The sequence below is a fragment of the Clavelina lepadiformis genome, chromosome 7 (genome assembly GCF_947623445.1).
Source record: "Clavelina lepadiformis chromosome 7, kaClaLepa1.1, whole genome shotgun sequence".
Taxonomy (NCBI): Eukaryota; Metazoa; Chordata; class Ascidiacea; order Aplousobranchia; family Clavelinidae; genus Clavelina; species Clavelina lepadiformis.
The window spans coordinates 16,294,337-16,313,330 of NC_135246.1; the positions used below are offsets into that span (position 1 = coordinate 16,294,337).

Consider the following 18,994-nt stretch of genomic DNA (forward strand, 5'->3'; position numbering starts at 1 on the left):
AGATAGATAGACTCACAAAGAGTGGTTGTTGAGTTTAAGTTGTGCAAAAACATGTAAGTTGTTGACCCCACCTGTCATTACAGATGGTGAACGATAGTTATAACAATGTGGAAATGAAGTTAATGGCCAATGGCCATCGTTTTGCATCAGCTCTGACTACTTGCAAAGACAGAAGGACTTTTTTTAATCATTATGGTTTGAGATCTGAGGATAAATATTCCATAGCCTAACATATTTTTGCAAATTTTTATTTGTGTTACAGTTTTGTAATTGTTTAATATGAGACACACTGATATAATTTTGCAGTAAATCGTAATTTGTAACACTCATGCTCTAAGCTGGCTTAAAATATGTTTGAGCGGAATATCCGCAAATATAAGAAGGTTCAGTATCGGAATTAAAAGCCAATGAACTTTATCAAGCGCCATTTTCGTCGAGCAACAGTGTCCGTGTTAGAGGACACTGAAGATGAGGAAGTAACAATCAAACGGCAAACTAATTCTGCCGGACTGAGGCGTTCTGGTGGTGTTTCTTTTTCAAATAGCTACCATGACAGTGAAACAAAACTATTTGAGGTATTTGGTTGTAAACAAGACAGTTAATAAACAAAGTGTATTTAGTAATTTATGTGTATACGTAGTTTTTGTTAGTCCGTGTTATATATTTTAAAGAAACAAATGATATAAAATAGCATGCGCAATTCTTCTTGATTTGATACTGTCATAGATACCTTTCGGTCCATACATATAATAACAAAATAAGTCGGAAGCTTGAATTAGATTACAGTGGAATGTACTGTAAATTTATTCAACATCTATTTTGCGAAGCAAGATGTTTTTTCAATTCAAAATTAATGTCAATAAAGCTGGGATCTTTTGTCTGTTGTTTTTACCTTTTTTAAGCTTACTGACAATGCTATCATAACATTCACTCTATTAAGAGCCACTTCCCATTATGATTGAGAGGTATTAAACAGAGACTTGTGCTATTTTTAACTCTCACTTTACTACACATTCATTGGGCCCGTGGGTCAACATATTTAACAATCCCTACAATTACAGAATTGTGCGTTAAGTGGGCTGTTTGAGATTGTCAAGTTCTTTGGACTTACTCATTGTTTGACATGTTTTGCTCATAGGAACCCCCTCTTATTGAAGTACAATCTAATCATACAAGAGATGGAGATGAAGATTCCATTGTTGTGCCAGGTAGCACATAGTTGGTTTTAAATTATTGGGCTACCAATTGTAGTGGTCTTGTACACCAACGCTGATATGACATTGTTAACAACAAATCAACTGACTGATGCAGACGAGTCTGTCTATAGTGTGTAGATATTTAGTTTTTTTTGTATAGACATGAACAGCCACCATATGCCACATCCTGAAGTGATTGTAACTGCACCATCTGATGCATCAAATGTGATTACTCACCATTTCAATGAAAATAATAATTACCAGAACAGTAACTACCATCTTTCCCCAAACAACATTCCTGCTGTTGCGTCTACTACAGAGGTAAGTGTCAGCAATCTTTTTCATCAGTATTCATTATGGATTTTATTAAATATTTTCATTCTACTATCAGTGTTATTAGATTTTAAAAAATTGTTACAGGGGGAACCTACTACAGTTGGCAGTGATATGGGAGATGAAGATAAAGCAAACCAGATGATGGCTTTGTATGCTTCCATCATACGTGGTGAAAAATCAGAAGTGAAAAAGCTTTTAACTGGTACTGTGTTTCAATCTATTCTATTGATTTGACTTACTAAATTTTAGATTTTAAAATTACATATGATGTATATTTCACGGCTATTTATGATCTTTTCACAGTATCCAGTGTGTACTCATACTGGTAGCTTCTACTTACATATATAAATGTGGCAGTTTTGGAAAAGAATGGCTTGTGTTCAATTGAAATAAATGTGCTAGTCTTGTATACTTTGCCATTAGCTTTATTAATTGAAAACATATTGGCAGTGATAGCTTTTTGATCATGTTGGTATCTTTTTGTACTATCTGTTTCAACTTGACACTATCTAATGTTCAGCGTATCCAGATCTGTTGGAAGCTCCAGACAATTTTGGTCGGACACCGTTGATGTATTGCGTACTGTCAGATCGACTTGAGTGTGCAAAGCTTTTGCTAAAACTCAAATGCAAACTTGATCAAGTGGATAAGGCTGGCCGAAGTGCGTTGCATCTTGCTGCTCACAAAGTTAGTCATTTATGCCTGGTGCACTTGATGTCTTGATTCACACGCAAACTGCATTATATATTGCACAATTGTTTTAAAATTTCTGTTCTTTTTGGTGTAGTCCTGTAATACTATGAAACTAGTAAACTGTAAATTGCTCTGATAGACATCGGTGTATCATTAAATGTTCTCGATGGAAATATCTATTTTTTTGAAAGAGCTCTTTGTTTTATGTTTTCACCTAACACATTATTATACAATGGGAAGAAAGTTGTGTTTAGGTAAGAAGCATGTTCTTGTAGGTAACAGTTGATAATGATTTTAGGCCAGTTACAAGTTTCTCGAACTATTGCATGAGAGGGGTGGCAACATAGAAATGAAAGATAACGATGGACAGACGCCTCTTCATCTGACGACACGAAACCGCCATGCACGTTGTCTTCATTTCTTGCTTAAGCGCTTAGGTCCAGGGATGGTAGAAGTTACCGACAATCAGGATGTATGTGACGATAGCTGGCATAAGAAAACTCTTAGTTTACTTGCATACTTTGTATATGTTATAAAATTAACCCAAACCACAAAACATGTCGTTTTTCTACTACTCTTGTTTGATCTTATTTCATTGTTAAGAGTTGCAAGTTACTTTTCATAAACAAATGCCTTGCTGCATGTAAATTAGATTGTGATTGCTGTGAGAAAATAAGTCTATTTTGATCTTATTTAAGAGAACTGCTCTGCATTGGAGTGCTGCATTCAATAACACCGAATATGTGAAACTCCTCATTAAATACAAATGCAACCCGGCTTTGTCGGATAAAGAAGGAAAAACTCCATTGCATTGGGCCGCAAATACACATGACCCCAACGCTGTTGCCACTGTTGAAGCACTTTTGGTGAGATATAGTTTTTTACTGTCATGTTTTCGTTGTCCTGTTCCAGTTGCCTTTTTGTGTAACATTTTTTGTCATCATTGGTCTTCATTAGTAGAATATTATTGCTAGCTTTTGAGGTGCCCCCATATGGCTGACTAGTGAATAGTTAATGTTATGTTGGACAGCTTATAGTCGGCGCGTAGTTTTGATAACTTAATAACTACAACCACTCAGTACAATCTACACAGGTCTGTGCTCGAGTTGCTCTTAATTGGCAAGATTATGAGGGTCGAACGGCTCTTCACTTTGCTGTCGCTCATGGCAACCTTCCTGTTGTTAAATATCTGCTTAATTTTGACGAGGAAGCGTGTGAAGTAAATCGTCTTGACCACACCTACCGCACCCCATTACACTGGGCAGCACAGCTAGGTATGACTTTTGTTTGTCTGATTTCTATCCGTTGGTAAAGAACAACATGTTTTTGTGTATACACGCCATTGTTATTAGATAAGTGTTGTTTATCAACAATTTCTGTATATACTTGTATCAAATGTAAATTTTTTTCAATTCAGGCAATACAGAAATTGTAAAGTTGCTCCTGTCATTTGGTGCTAAGAACAAGATATCTGATGGCAATGGGGCCACACCACTTTTGTATGCTGCTTTACATAACAAACCTGTAAGTGGTATATTGGAAATTATTGTGCTTATTCTTTATTTCAAAGCTTAATTTTGAATATATACCTTGCTGATTTATTGCATTGCTATGCTATAGCAGTTATCGTATTTCTATTGTCAACACTCATATTGAACAAATTCTCCACATCGTTTTATTAAGTTAAAAGTATTCAACTGGTGTTGTTTGTGCTGGTAAATCAAGTGCCACTTAGTGACGTTTATTTCTGATATTGCTATGTATTAAGCACTTGAATTCAATGAATAGTGGATAATAAGTATGGAAATAATATGATTATTGTACTGCTTTGTTATTAAGCTATGGATGTACACTTTCCTTGACTTTACTTATTGACATGTAGCGGTATGTATTTGTATTGCAAAAATCTTTTTCCAAGTTTGGGTTTATTTTGTAACACTGCCCCAATGCCAGTAAATTCAAACAAGGGATTAATTTGTGTCAAAATTAAATTGTCGTGTTTCTAATAAATAGGAAGTTGTCATGGAAATGATGAAACATGATGCAAGCATTCTCGATCAATCTGACATTGAGGGACGAAATGCCCTAATGTGGGCTGCGGGAAAGGGAGCAAATGATGTCATACAAATGTTATTTAACCTGGGAAACTTAAATAAATCCACAGATGGCAACAGCGATGGTTCGTTGAATCTTCAGATTTATTCAACAGCATCCTCTGATATTTGTCATCTATAGGATTAATCTGCTTTTTCATAGGAGTTTACTTGTTTTAAGTGTCTTTAAAATTGATTGACAGGCCAGTCCCAAGAAAATATCTCTCCAAAACTAAAAAAACAAGAGGCGATCATGATTGACATCAACAGGACTGACAACAAAGGCAACACTGGTGAGCGACAGCTAAAAAGCCTTACTGAATATCACTGGTTTTATGAGTTGAAATATTAGCATTGTTTTTCTGACTCTTTCGTGAAAGAGACTGTGAAAAGTCTTTATTAGCTGAATTGATGGTGGTCGAAGTAGAAATGATTTAATCTAGTTTATCAGTGTTTAAGTGGCGTCGGTCATTTTTTTCTAGCTCTTCACATGGCTGCATGGAGTGGATGTGCGAGATCAGCCGAGCTCTTGCTACATTTTAACGCTCGCCACGATCTTCAGAATAACATGAACCACACACCCCTATTTGGTGCCTGTGAGAAGGTTAAGAGTTTCATTATTTATTTTAAACGGAACATTTGAACGACTCAAGTGGAGACTTTAAAGTGGTTTTTAATAATAAGTTTATTGAATCGATAAAATAATCTCAGCTTATCCTCAACCTTTCTGCTTAATTATAGTTGTTTTTGTAGCTCCTCTAATGCTTCTTGTGGTTTAAGTTCAATATTACCACACGCTAGCACAATACATCCATCATCCATAAACTCTATCAACACAATTACTGCGAACAGTTTAAAATATTACGATTACACGATTACATACTTATTGCAATTTAGCGTTATTTGCTTGTTTCAAAATTATAACACCTGATACACATTAAACAGGGACACATCAATGTGGTTAAACATCTTTTGGATTACAACGCGAGCATTTTCCTTCACGACCAAGAAGAAAGGTCGCCTCTGCACTGGGCTGCCCTCGGAGGTCACGCTGAGATATGTGACCTACTCATCAAAAAAGGTAAATTATGAAGCTTTTGAATACTAGATCATTAAATTCACTACATTTTTAGGTTTTTGTTATTATGCATTAGTTGTGCTATGATCCTGATCCCCCGAAACTTTTAAACCTTTCAAAGAATGCTCTATCTGAAATAAACCGTTAATGTACAAGTTATACTGGTGTTGTGTTTACCATGTGAAGGACTATCATGCTTGATAGGTAAAATACCAGTAATCGCAAAACCACAATTTTATAACAGGAAATTGTTGTTTTAGATTTTCTGTTGGTTGTCAATACTGTATATTTAAGTGAATGATAGCTTATGCAAACACATTCACCACAAAGCAGGATAGGTGTGTTGCATGCAGAGTTATGCGCAATTGTATTTTGGGGCAACGTTAATCATTTGTGCTTTTCATAATGAACAGAGTGAAGAGTATAACAAGCCTTAGGAAAAGAAATATAGAAAAAGTAATAGATCTACCAATGGCAAACTATCTGGTATATATTATTGTTGCATTTTACAAATCTTTTTAGATTTTGTCACATTGGCAAGCATTTTAATTGGGATGTTTACAAAAAAATCGTTGAGCTGGGAAATTCGCATAGTTCTTCCGCTATCAATGCTTTAATACCAAGTTGCTGCGGCTTGGTCAAATCTCAACGAGTCAGTTGTTGAACCTGACAAGGAAGGGGCACGAATACTCGACATTAAACCGTTTGAAAATGAAAATGGGATTGGATATTACGAGCACATTCAATACTATTTTCCTTCTCGAATACCAAAACCTATACAGAAGTTGGCGAAAACCTTTCTACCTCGATCTTCAGCGTCACTAGATTTATTTGAGGATACCTGGGTGACGTTTCCATACATGCATTCTGTATTCAAAATGGAATGTTTTTTAAAGAATAAGATCAAATATGAAATAGACACAGTAGTTTTGCCAGATTCGGGGACATCAGATAATGTTCATAATCTGCCGGAAGAAGAATGGGAAGATGTGATAATAAAACATTTAGATATATGCGACGTTTTCTTTATGCCGCAACGAGTATAAATCTGAAAGTCCACTTGACTTTGTTTTGAAGAAAATTGATCGTGATCAACTTACTTCCACCTGGCTTGAAGATGCGAGAAAAAGTACTGGTGACTGTAGCAATCAGACATCGTATGTTTGTGTCTATAAACTCCTGAGGTTAGAGGTCAGCGTATGGGCAGTGCAGAGTTATATACAGAACCGTTTGTTGGAGAGACAGCTTGGCATCATCCTATCTTTTCATAGAAATCTTTATTGTTGGATGGATGAATGGACTGGTTTATCATTGAATGAAATTCTTGATAAACATCACGAAAAACTTTTTAAGGCCTAAAATGCTGAATTATTGTTCAAATATAGCGATTGGTTCGCAAATTTTGTTTACTGTGTGGACATGTCATCTATATAAATCAAACATTGTCCATACAAATACATTATAGAGCTGAACATAATTCCACATGGTCACTTTTTCCTTTAAAATGAGGTTTCAAACATACTGGTTTAATATTTTTCCTTGAGAAATATGCACTGATTATTTTATATAAACTTGTAAGTTGTTCTTTTTTGTGATTTATATACACTATTATATATAATTAGTAGTTTTTAAAAATGAAATTTTTTTCGTTGAGTTGATGTTTTGATGGACTCAATGTTCATGTTCAAGATGTCCCAAATGCTGTTTGTAAAGATGTCTTTCCTAGCGTCATACACTAAATTTTTGCTAAATCGTGTAGATTTTATGTTAGTTTTGCTTGACTAGGATCATAGAATTGACATGAAAGGTTCATTATAGGCACCAACTACAGCGTAGTTTGCCGTTACTGTATGTTTATAGGAAATTTATTCATGTACAGAAAACAATTGTTTGTGCCGACTTTGTAATTATGTTTGATTGCTAGGTTTAGATCCAGACTTACGAGATACTTACAAGCGTTCGCCGTTACTATGTGCTGCATTTGGTGGTTTTATCAATTGCATGAATCTTTTGCTGGAAAATAAAGCGAATGTTGATCTACAAGATCAAGAAGTAATTGATTTACCTTTTTTAATCTCAATTTTTATTGGTTGTTGCTCCAGCGGAGCTGGCATTGTATTTCCAATATTCAGCGAAGAACATTTCAACTAAACTGATTTTGTTGTAATGAGGCAATAACACAGTAACCTACATATGACCCTCAGCATTTCTAATTCAAACAAGTTTATTTTCATCACTTTAACTTTTTTTATGTCTTTAGGGGTTATCTGCATTACACTGGGCTGCGCAGTCTGGTCACCTTGATGCTACGAAGCTGCTCTTCCAATATTCTGCATTCCCAAATCCCATGGAGTATACAGAGGAGCGTTTGACTCCTCTCGACCATGCTCTTTTCAACGAGAGAGATGAGGTTGCCCAGTACCTTATCGAACAAGGTAATATCATCATGTCATGGCTTTTGTTTTGTAAAGCACTCAGTTGCCTAGTTTTTGTTGTTGTGTTATTTCCTCTTTTCGTCAGGTGCTTTGTCGTCTGAGACCATACGTCACATCGCTGCTGCTCAAATTCAAGCTTGCTTCAGAGGGCACCAGGTAGCTTAATGCTGCGAGCACCGAGAACATTTAAAATTTTTGCGGAATATAAATGCGTAAGGTATCAGAATATGTAGCGATGATATTTCTCTGTTAAGTAATTGCATGTTTTGCCCCAGGTGCGGAAAGAGTTCCTTCATCGCAAAGAATTTCTCGTTCGACACGAAAGGTTACGCAACAAAAGCAGGAAGGACAGGTGCCAGTGTGTTTTGATGTATAATAATATGTCATTGCGCCATGTATATTGGATGCTATGCAATATGTGTATTATCAATATTGATTTTGGAACTACTAGTGCATTAGTATCTTTTAGAAAAACGTTTTTTTTTTGACAAACTTGGTCATTGCAAGGACACTAGAACTCAAACAAGTGCTGTACATTCAAAATTGAATAATAGAGGCACATTTTCTGCAGTGCAAAACTCTTTCTTATTGATTCAGCTTCTTATATGTTAATACAGAAATCGTGGAAAGCACAAAATCCACTCCTCAATGGATCACCTTAACTCAGTTGGAGAGGAACCAACCCCGACTACTCCAAACACAAACTCCATCTTGGCAGACAGTGTGTATTCAGGCGACGAATCTCGTGCGGACATTCTTGAAGAAAATTCTCTGCTTGTTAAAACAATTCAGTCCACATCAGAACATTTGCTTCGTGTCAAGTACACAAGCGAAAAACCTGTCATCGAAACAAATGAGGGTTTGTTATTAGTGGATAAAATTAGAAACGTTGAAGTAATGAAGAAACTGTTGTGTACCAATACAGCTGCTTTAAATATACCGTGTTTGATTTTTATCTAGTTTTTTTATTTACAGAATCTGATGGTGATTCAGTAAAAGTCTGTGAGAAGAATGAAGACGAAACCAGCCCAGTTACTCAAACTTCGACATTTACAGCAGGTGATGTTGAACCAAAACGATCGGAAGACAGTGGAATTGGCATCCAGGCTGAACCTGAAAACAATGAACGCGATGATGAAACTTATTCTCAAGACTTTGAAGAAGGCCAGCAAACTGAAGGTGAAGAAACAAAGCACTTGAATGATGCTCCATCGGAAGGAAAGGCAGTAATCCCTGACTCCGCATCCGATAGAAGTGGTTCGAAATCACCAGGAAGTCCATCACCGACAAATATAATGGATAGGGAAAAAGAGCCAACATTTGAAGATGACGCTTCTGAGAAGGATTGTAAACTTCAAGAGGATGAAAATGAAAAAAATAATGTTATTTTGGGGATAAGTAAAGAACCTCCACTGGAGAATGTCCAACGAGAAAATCAAACGTCATCAATAAAGAAATCAACTACTGAGGAAAGTCTTCCCAATCTCAAAGTTTGTCATATGAATTTTTATTTGTTAATCATGGTACAAACCACAGAGAACTTTGTATGATGGTAATTCTAAGCCGATTGCATTAACTGCATTTTGCATGTTTTGAAAGATAGGTAGATGGGTTGGAATGTGGAATTTACTACATATTTTCTTTTTGTCTTAGGCTAGGGAAACTTCACCTATTGGAACAACTTCAGATGCTGTTGTCTTAAAAACCAATCCTAAGAATCGAGAAAGGCTGAAAAAAAAGAAGAAGGAAAGGCCTGAAAGATTAAGTCATAATCGGACGTTTGATAAAACTTCAACGGAAAGTGAAAAAGAAACTTCAAGATCAAAGGAATCATTTCGAAAACGAAAAAGTCAAAAGTCTAATGAAATAAAAACAAAAACTTCTGTTTTACCTACAAGCCAGCAGACTGACCATCGTAATGGCAGTGAGGATCAGATATCACAAACGACCAAACCTAAAACTGTTTCAAAATCTGATAAAACTGTAGCAAATTTACCAAATCAAACGAAGTCACCAGAAATAGGTGGACCCAGTGTGCAACCAATGGACAATGACTCGGTTTCAGATAATGATATTATTCCTGGCATAAAAGCTGGAGATATCTTAATTCATAGAGTCAATGGTTTGGCGTACAAGTCTGATGAATCATCCAGTTTTGAAGTTAACAATTCAGCAGACAGTGCCCCAGTAGGCACTTCGGGTATACTTGACAGGTATAATAACTCATATCAATGTACGCTACTTTACTTTATTATAAATTGAATGAAGAAAAACTATGCAGCATTAGGCTGGAACACAGGCCATTGCAAGTTACGGGGACTTACATAGCAGTTAGGTTATATGTTGCATACATTATTTCATGCTTCCTCTGCAGTAACCTCTCACTTTCCGAGTACATCGAAAGTTTGATGTCAATCTCTCCAGCTGAGAAAAGAGTTTTGATTCAAATTCAACGTAATCGAAAGAACGCTTTTAAGCAAGCGACAGCCGCTGCGAAGATCATTCAAAATGCATGGAGAGGGTAAGCAAATAAGCATAATACATTTAGACTCTAAACTTTAGAGTGTTTATGGGGGCAGCTGCAAATAAGGTGAAAATTTACTTTACCCTTTTAATTGCTATTGACAAAGTATTTAAAAAGATTAATAATATCAACTCTGATTCAAATCTTTAAAGATTTAGGAGTTTATGTTTTTAATAGGTATGCCAAACAGAAATATCCCAATCGCAAAGATAACAACATTTACCACAGAAGCAGTGTTTCAGAAACACCTCATCTTTTTGAGGTGGAACCAGTGTCAGATGCGTCATCTCAAGGTTCAAATGATGAAGGGAAAGTTGAACGGAATAAAGCCGTTCCAAGTAAATCGAAGCCAAAAGAACCAAAGAAGAAAATTCATCCCAAGAGTGCAGTGAACCGAACTAGAATTTCTCAAAATGCAGAGAAAGTTTCAGTCAAGAAGAAAAAGCGCCCACGTACTAGCCGAGTTGAACCAAAATCAGAAGTAAGAAGACCAGATTTGAAACGGGCATCTCTGTTGTCGGATATCATTTTGGAACCAAGCTCCCAGTAAATATTGCTTCATTAAATGTCTACCAAATTAACGAACATAATATTTATAAGTAAATATCAACAGTAGTACCAAAGCTGTTACGAAAACATTAAGAATTATCACTTTGCAAAAAATAGTCATCAGAGAAAAGTCCGGCCTCGTACAAGCCATCCGGTTCGAAGAAAACAAAAATCGATACTTACGGCCCATGATGTTGCCGTGAGGGATAAGATTCAACAAATGTGTAAGGTTTATGGTGAGTTTAAACACCAACAGCATGTTGTAAACTTGTTTAGACCGTGCAGTAAAATTTGCCTGGCCACTTATAGAATAGTGGTGTGATCTACCAGTATTTTCTATGTAAGTTGGCTTAAGCAATTGAAATTGTTGGCCTACGGCTTAATCAATTTCACATAAATGGCTACTGCATGTTACTTGGGTGTAATTCCACAATTAACTTGTTAGGCCAAACGCTGGTGTTGCATGAGCTGTATTCGCCAGAAAGAAAAATGACAACTTCCAAAACTCAATTCAAAACAGTTGCCGCACCTTCGTGGAAAACATTGCGACCGAAAACGTCTCACATGGCATTTTACAATTACGACGACTTTGATACAGATGACGGTCGATTTGATGAACCTGTTACCGCGGTAGAGAGTTACACCCCAATTCAGAGGAAAACTTCATCTAATATTAGGTAAAGTAGCCAAAATTTGTGTTGAATCTCATATTTTGAGGAAAATCTTTCTTCTTAATGTGTGTTGGCTAACAGTAACAGTAAATATTTCTAAACTTGCGCAGGTTTGAGAACCAGTTACCAGAACAAAGTCCCAGACCTTCAACTTTGCTCAGTCGGCGCCGTTCAATGCAGCGTGGACCTCGTCTGCATGAAGCGGACATTGCTCAGCTTCCATTACATTGGCAGAAAATGTGTAAGTTTTGTGATAAATTAACCAGATGTTGACCGAATTACCAGCACTGAGTAAAACGAACTCGACTACTTGCTTGCAGATGGCGCTCTGAAAATGTCATCAGCGTTAAATTCTGGCCGAAAGGGAAATTCTACTCGATTTTCATATAACATGCAAAGTGCCAATTTTTAAGTCTGATCAGTGATCACAATATTTCTAAACTACTAATCTGATGGTGCCACGTTTCTGTAATCATTTTCAGGCAATAATTTTGTTTTACTAAAGCATTTCTGTGTATGTTCACTACTTTTTAATGTTCTGCTTATATGTTTAAGCGTCGAATCATGCAATAAGCTACCTCTCTGTTTCGCATTTTGTGTTTTTATCACATGTATTTAATACAGCTACACTGTGCTCAAACTAACGTATCTTTTTCCACACATGCCCAACTTATATTAAAACTCAGTAACAGTTGCTACGATTCATGCCATTGCACCACAAGACCCTGTGGATCTAGATACTTTCTTACTTCTGCATTTGTTTGTTGTAATTTTGATATGACAACAATTTCCCGAGGGGAAATTTGCTGATGATTAAGTATTGTCTTTATCAAGGTTATATATAAAACTGTGAACCTTTTCTTGCCTTGTGAATTAAATTATTTTCATACATACTTCTATTTTTTTGTATCAAGAAGTAATTTGATACAGTAGTGAGACATTGTCCACTTCTGCCCACTGCATTGTGATTGTACTTCAGGATCCTAGAACGGTTCTAAGAAAAGAACAAAACATTTGTCCAAATCGACATGCCAGGTGGTGCACCACAGACCTGGTTCATTATTTATATTTTGCTGAAAAAATGCCACTTTTACTTGTTTGCTTTTACTTGACAGAAACAGGAAAATCAGAACATTTTACATTAAAGTTAAAAATACTCCGAAGAAAAATTTCTATTAATGTACAACCAATACAATAAGACATAAACCTATGAAACCGCACATGGAGTAAAATCGCAAGCGACTTTCTCAGAATAATCAATAGGATACCAATTTTCCAAATCCAACTTTTTTCTCTGTCTCTTAAGTTTGTTCTACTGTACTGTCCAGGAATTAAAAATTTAATCACGTTCATATCTGTTATGTTACACAGATATACAATCTGATAATAATCGCTGAATTACAATATGTTACCATACTGGAAACAGATTTTATTTTTTGTACTCGAAGTAGGAAAATGTCTTCACTTGTGTTCTACAGCGTTTTTTGAAATCAGCAAAAGTTTATTTGGCACACAATGTATCTCTTCCTAACCTTTGGTAGGATCAGTATTACACAACCCAACAAATTAATCGCTGCTAAATAGATTTCCAATCCAATCAGTAGCTTTAATATGAACTCTTCTGTAACTTGGCACCCAGAAAATATGCTTACTCAACATAAGACATACCAGACGTGTATATTGTAGCTGATTCTTTAGTGTGAAACTTAAAAAACTCTACTTGCCAGAGAATATAGTCATGTCTTAATCAAGATTACTTTAACCGTGATCCTTTTTTACTTTTGTAATAAAATATTACCCACATTCATAAATGCTTTTAAAATCTGAATAAATTTAAATGTAATATATAACACAAATAAACACTGAAATGGCAACAAACATGATCCTACCTCAACCTCTGCATGACAATCAGAAGTCAGATGATGGAATTCCAACAAAAAAATTAATAAAACCAGATATTATTTAGTTAAGTATGAAAATGTACCAGAACTTATTGCGTTGATGTAAGTATTCAGGCAATTTTGAGCTTATTCCAGTCATTATTCTGGATATAAAAAAGAACCCCCACTGACAAGCTAAGCGGCATAAAGTACAGTTATGTTAGTTGTCATCTGAAGAAGTGTTGCCGCAGCTCGTTCCTGTGATGGAGCCGTAAGTTTCACTCCCTGAAGTACTTCTCACAGATTTTCTCATTTCATCCAGATGTAAGCGCCGATTTTCATTTTTAACAAAAATAAATAAAACAGGGACAGAGAAGGTAAAACAGCCAAGCAGTATGTAATTTGCAAACGTCGGATCTGAAACAATTGGTCATATTGTTGAGTGGAGACATATTTCTAAATTTCCAAGTTATCACAATGTGCTCCTAATGAATTTATTTGAACAAAGAGACAGTCACTCTTATATAAACAGAACAGAACTTTTCATTCATAAATCACAGCAACTAACTTATATGCGCAGTACCTGTGGCGTAACCTAGTGCCAAGAGAAAGAAGAATGATGAAATGTTGAAAAGCCAAACTAAAATAGAAGTGGATGTGCCTTCACTGACTGGGTAGGCTCCGTCAGCTGCCATTTCCATGCCCAAAGGAATAGCTGCATTTACTGCAATTCCCAGGATAATATTGGTTGCCCATATTTCGCCTGCAATGCTGAGAGGTGTTAGTTTTGAGTTAAAAATTTCAATCGTTGTCAAAATTTAACCTATTGTACCTTTCTGTGGTAAAAATGGAGTGAACTTTAGCCATTTATTTGTGATAATGATTAAATAGAGAAACATGATGAGCGCAAGTAAAAAAAGTATGCTGAGCATTATCTTCATCTTTCCTTTCAAGCGATCTGTAAACCTGAAATTTAACATTTTATATTATAGTTTTAAAAAGTTGTCAATGATGAAAAGCTGTTTTACTTACCAGCCAACAACCATTCCAACACCACAACCTACTAAAGTCATGATGAATCCAATTTCACCAGCTTCATCCTGTAAATTGTAGTTTTTGTGTAGGATAGATTATTCTCATTACAAAATGCTGATTTTAAATACAATTTTTTCAAACTAACAGTTCTTTAAATAAACTTCTGTACTAAACGATTAGAATTGCTTAAATACTTTCAAATATTCTTTTATTATTCATACAAAAATAGAATCAAGTTGATAAAGGACATCTGTACCTGAGATACATTAAGAGGTTGAACTATAAGTGGCATGACACCAGTCCATGCCCCCCAGGTACCAAGAGTTAAGGCCAGGACCAAAGCTATAAAATTATACTGGCGATTTTTGCTGACATTTTTCAAACCTGCCTAAAAAAGGTAATTTTGCTATTAAACTTTCATGTGTTTCTGTACATAATTTATTTCTTGATAAAACTGTTGCACTACTATGTATACTCACTTTAAAATCCATCCGCTCCACAGATGCAGACAGGCTGGGTGGAAGTGGAGGATGTCGTGGAAAATATGCGAAAATGGCCAGAAAAATAACCACAGCGATTCCAAATTCAACATAAAGAACATTTTGGATGTCTCTTCTGTCAAGCATCAACAATTATTTATGTTAAATCCTGATTACAGGGTAAAACTGAATACGCACTTTTAAAAATTTAAAATTGTTCAACATTTTTAAATTTCAGATTTAAAATTTGATGTAACCTTATTTGAATAACTTCGTAACAAGTGTCATTCTTGGTCAAATTTTGAAGAACATGCTGGAAGCATGATGCATTAACGACATCCTTTGAAGGAGATTTAACCAAATCGCCAATAATATATGCCGTGCCAGTTCCTATAGCAAGACAATGAAAAACTGTAACAATATATGTAATAAGTCTATGATTGATAAACTTCCATTAATATTTACTAACCCATATAATTTAATAGTGTTGATATACTTGTCGCCGTAATCCTTTCATTTGGTGGAAACCATGTATTTGATAAAAGTGGTGGTGCGGCCATTACGACACATCCACCAATTCCATTTAAAAAATGAGCAAAATGAATAAAACTGCAAACAAAAGATGTTCTATTTTCACCGTTCCGTTGTTTTATTGTTGGCGTTGAAACTAAAGATAGATCCAAACTTTATTAACTTACTATTTTATGATATTAACATGCAAGGGAAAACATCGAATTCCTGCTCCGATTGCTACAAACAATGCTGTTGAAACACAAGCAACCCTAAGTCCTTTTTGATCCAAGATCCACATATAAATTGGCATTGATACAATAAAAGCAATGGGTCCCCAGTTCGTTAGTAACTCAATGTCAACTGAATAGAAAACAACAAAATGTTGGACACTAAATTTTGGCAGAATAGTCTGTTGTACATAACATAGTTTTGATAATTGGAAGTAGCCAAGACGGCCAAGACAGCTTGGTAGCCAAGTGTTCGAGAGCTGGGCTTGCAATAATGCAGCCCATGTTCTGATTTTTGATACCTTGTGGTACTACCGTAAGATTGCCCATGGCAAGGCATTAATGACGCTTGCTTTTGTTCAGTGGTTCTAATGAACAGTTCCTAGTTCATGTAATCCAATAAAAAAATACAAATAAAAAATGAGCATCAGTTGGAATTTGAACAACGACTAACTTGGTAATCGAGGCTCGAGTGATGAGGAATCATTGCTAACTTTAATTTGTGCAAAGACTTTCCTCAGTCCAAGGATAAAGATTATGATACCATACCATCACTAATATTAATTAAATAGGGTTTTTAGCGAATGTAAAACAAAATGCCTTTAGTACTGGTAGATCGTTAAGAATAGTTGCGAATAGTAAAAAATATCTTACAAGATGTGAAACCATAAGCTACTTTTGCAGAGTCGGCTATAGGAGACCAAGTGTTCCAAATACATCCTTGCAACCAACCCATAAAAGAAAATATAAGACAAATGTACCAGCGATACCAATAAGTTTGACAACGAACATAGACAGTAGATGGAGCAATTTCTTCGCTTTCATCGTCAGAATATTTTGGAAAGGAAGTCACACCATCATCTTGTGTTTTGAACTTTAAACAGAAAGCAACATAAACATGTTTGTTAGTTAATAAACGCAATATTTAATCTCGAATAACATGTAACAAACTTACATTTGTTGCTGATATTGGAACATTATTAAGTGATGGCTGGGATTCATATGATTTGCTCGAAATCAATGCTGTCTTTTCATCCATTTTGTTTTATTTATTATCTAGATATAGAATAGACATTCATCCTAATACTCTGATAAACACACATACATCTGACAGAGAATTATAGACTCATACTTATCCACAGATCCTGATTTGACAAGACCTTCAAATAAGTTCTAAAGAAATCTTTGACAAATTACCAAAAGCAAACTGCTAATCGAAAGCTTCCTTAACTTCTAATGTAGAAATATATTACTTATCTTAATATCAGAAATATATTACTTTGAAGCTGCTAAATAAATATTAATACCAAGCTAGAACTACTCGGCGTGCTGGCTTAATGAAACATTGATTAATACATGACCTTTGCACCCAGCACAAGTTGATTTAACATGGTGTTTGCATTTATTGTTTACATTGCAAGTTCCTTGCCTGCAAAGCAATAGGTGTAATAGGTTAGGTAATTTGAGAAGCTATATTGGGTTACATAAAGAATTTTAACAAATATTATTTTCACAGCATCAAGTGGAACATAAAACCGTGTGAAATGGCAAAAATGCAAGTAACAACCAAATATTGCTGATTATGAATAAGCTCTTTAAAACCATTCTGTCAAAAAGATGGTGACAAGTTTAATAGTGTCAAAACTCTAAACCTGCTGCATAATTTTGTTCTAGCCAAGGTTTTTGCAATTTGTCATACAACTTTTAGATAAAAGTAAAGATAACCTTAAAACTCATTCTTTCTGTTGTAGTAGACAAGCTTGGTGGAAGTGGAGGGGAACTTGGATAATAAACCAATATAGTAAGAAACATATTAACAGTCGCAGCGCACTCAGCATACATAATTTCCTTTCTACAAAGAGCAACAGAAATTATGACAACACAACAATCTCATTTAATGTTGTTACTTAACTCACAACAAACACAATAAAAACCAAAAAAGGTTACATTTATAGAAAAGCGCTTTTTGCAATTTGCAGTATGTATAAAAAGCACAATACATATAAAAACTCCCGGTACAAATGATAACCTGATTTCATTGATTTTGTTGCAGGACTTATTGCTGCTGAACATTTCCATGTCAAAGCAATTTATGTTTAAAGACTCATTCAAAGGTGCTTTGAAAAACTTTCCTACAACATAACTGCCACTAGCACTTGTTTAAAACTTTTGTAATTTATATTGAGCAAGACATAAATAGCATGAACAAAATAAGCACATATCATGATAATAAAAGTCAAAGACAATGAAACTGATGACCAATTTAAAAATTAGTTTACATTTATAGCTTATCATATGCCACAATTATGCACCTATACATGCTCTACAAAATATTGAATCAACTGTTTTCAGAATTTAGTCAACAAAGCAATTATACATATAAAACACATTAAATACAAAATGCAAGTGATAAAACTACCAGTGATCAACTAAAAAAATATTGAAAAATCCTACCATGTAACTAAATGAAGTGGATATAGCAGTCGCTGTAATTCTTTCACTGGGTGGAAACTACTTCTTTGATAAAAGTGTCGGAGCTATGGCAATAAAGCAACGTCCGATGCCGTTCAAAAACTGACTCACATATATCAGGCTACAAACAATATCTTTGAAAATTTAACTGCCAAAAAATATTTCATTGTTTGAGAATTGATAAAGTTTAATATGTTAACTAGTTCAGCTCTGGCAGAACTACATATGATTGTGCTTGGACAATGAACATGATAAGAAGAGTTCATTAATGCAAACTTGGTTTTGTTATCATATACATGTACCTGACAAAGCAAGTTTAAGCTTGCAAAAGCCTGCATTAGTATATAAAGTTTAACCTCTTACGTGTTACCATATTTTACTTTTGTTTTCATTATTTGTATGACGGTTTATGTAATTCTGCCAACATATATTTATTATATTTTAAGTTTCAACTCCAATTTACATCAAACTGTCCTTATGCTTTCGATAAATCATATGTTCACAACCACTAGTGTGTTAACTTGATATTTTCAATATCAGCTATTTTAAATGAATTATTATGTACACAAAATGATTGTTTACTGGTGATAATACAGAGCAGCATACTTGTGACTATTTCCTGTTGTCAAGCCTTGAAATTAGGTTGTATAATTTCCTACATTTCAGGTAGTATGTCATAACATTGGTTCAGACTAACACCATTCAAAACCAAACATCAAGCACAAAACTTAAACAGTACCATAACATTGGGTTTTCAGCGAACATCATGAAACACACAAAAATATTGTCCTGGTATCATAATGTATTTAAAAC

General features: G+C 35.0%; 2 protein-coding genes across 3 annotated transcripts; one reads left to right on the forward strand and one right to left on the reverse strand.

Annotated features, from left to right (window-relative positions):
* The first annotated feature begins 244 nt into the window (after positions 1-244).
* On the forward strand, positions 245-12,468 carry LOC143465350 (uncharacterized). Of its 2 annotated transcripts, none has more exons than XM_076963584.1 (26): positions 245-575; positions 1,139-1,208; positions 1,357-1,517; positions 1,617-1,734; positions 2,053-2,219; positions 2,524-2,697; positions 2,924-3,091; positions 3,319-3,499; positions 3,643-3,749; positions 4,239-4,404; positions 4,522-4,611; positions 4,801-4,922; positions 5,264-5,399; positions 7,321-7,448; positions 7,657-7,831; positions 7,917-7,987; positions 8,107-8,183; positions 8,449-8,690; positions 8,807-9,321; positions 9,485-10,044; positions 10,206-10,352; positions 10,533-10,901; positions 11,022-11,140; positions 11,350-11,581; positions 11,686-11,816; positions 11,896-12,468. In XM_076963584.1, the coding sequence occupies exons 1-26, from the start codon at positions 408-410 to the stop codon at positions 11,985-11,987; spliced, it is 4,686 nt and encodes a 1,561-aa protein (XP_076819699.1). In that variant the 5' UTR covers positions 245-407; the 3' UTR covers positions 11,988-12,468. The 2 variants fall into 2 exon arrangements, with proteins under 2 accessions (XP_076819699.1, XP_076819700.1); XM_076963585.1 differs by having other exon boundaries at positions 11,425-11,581.
* A 173-nt stretch (positions 12,469-12,641) lies between these two features.
* On the reverse strand, positions 12,642-18,320 carry LOC143465997 (solute carrier family 49 member 4 homolog). Its single transcript, XM_076964567.1, has 13 exons — positions 17,435-18,320; positions 17,017-17,138; positions 16,665-16,765; positions 16,364-16,583; positions 15,668-15,842; positions 15,439-15,578; positions 15,227-15,359; positions 14,970-15,105; positions 14,747-14,878; positions 14,488-14,555; positions 14,288-14,421; positions 14,039-14,218; positions 12,642-13,872 (listed from the first exon to the last, which is right to left on the reverse strand). The coding sequence occupies exons 3-13, from the start codon at positions 16,746-16,748 to the stop codon at positions 13,676-13,678; spliced, it is 1,599 nt and encodes a 532-aa protein (XP_076820682.1). The 5' UTR covers positions 16,749-16,765; positions 17,017-17,138; positions 17,435-18,320; the 3' UTR covers positions 12,642-13,675.
* Positions 18,321-18,994: the final 674 nt, after the last annotated feature.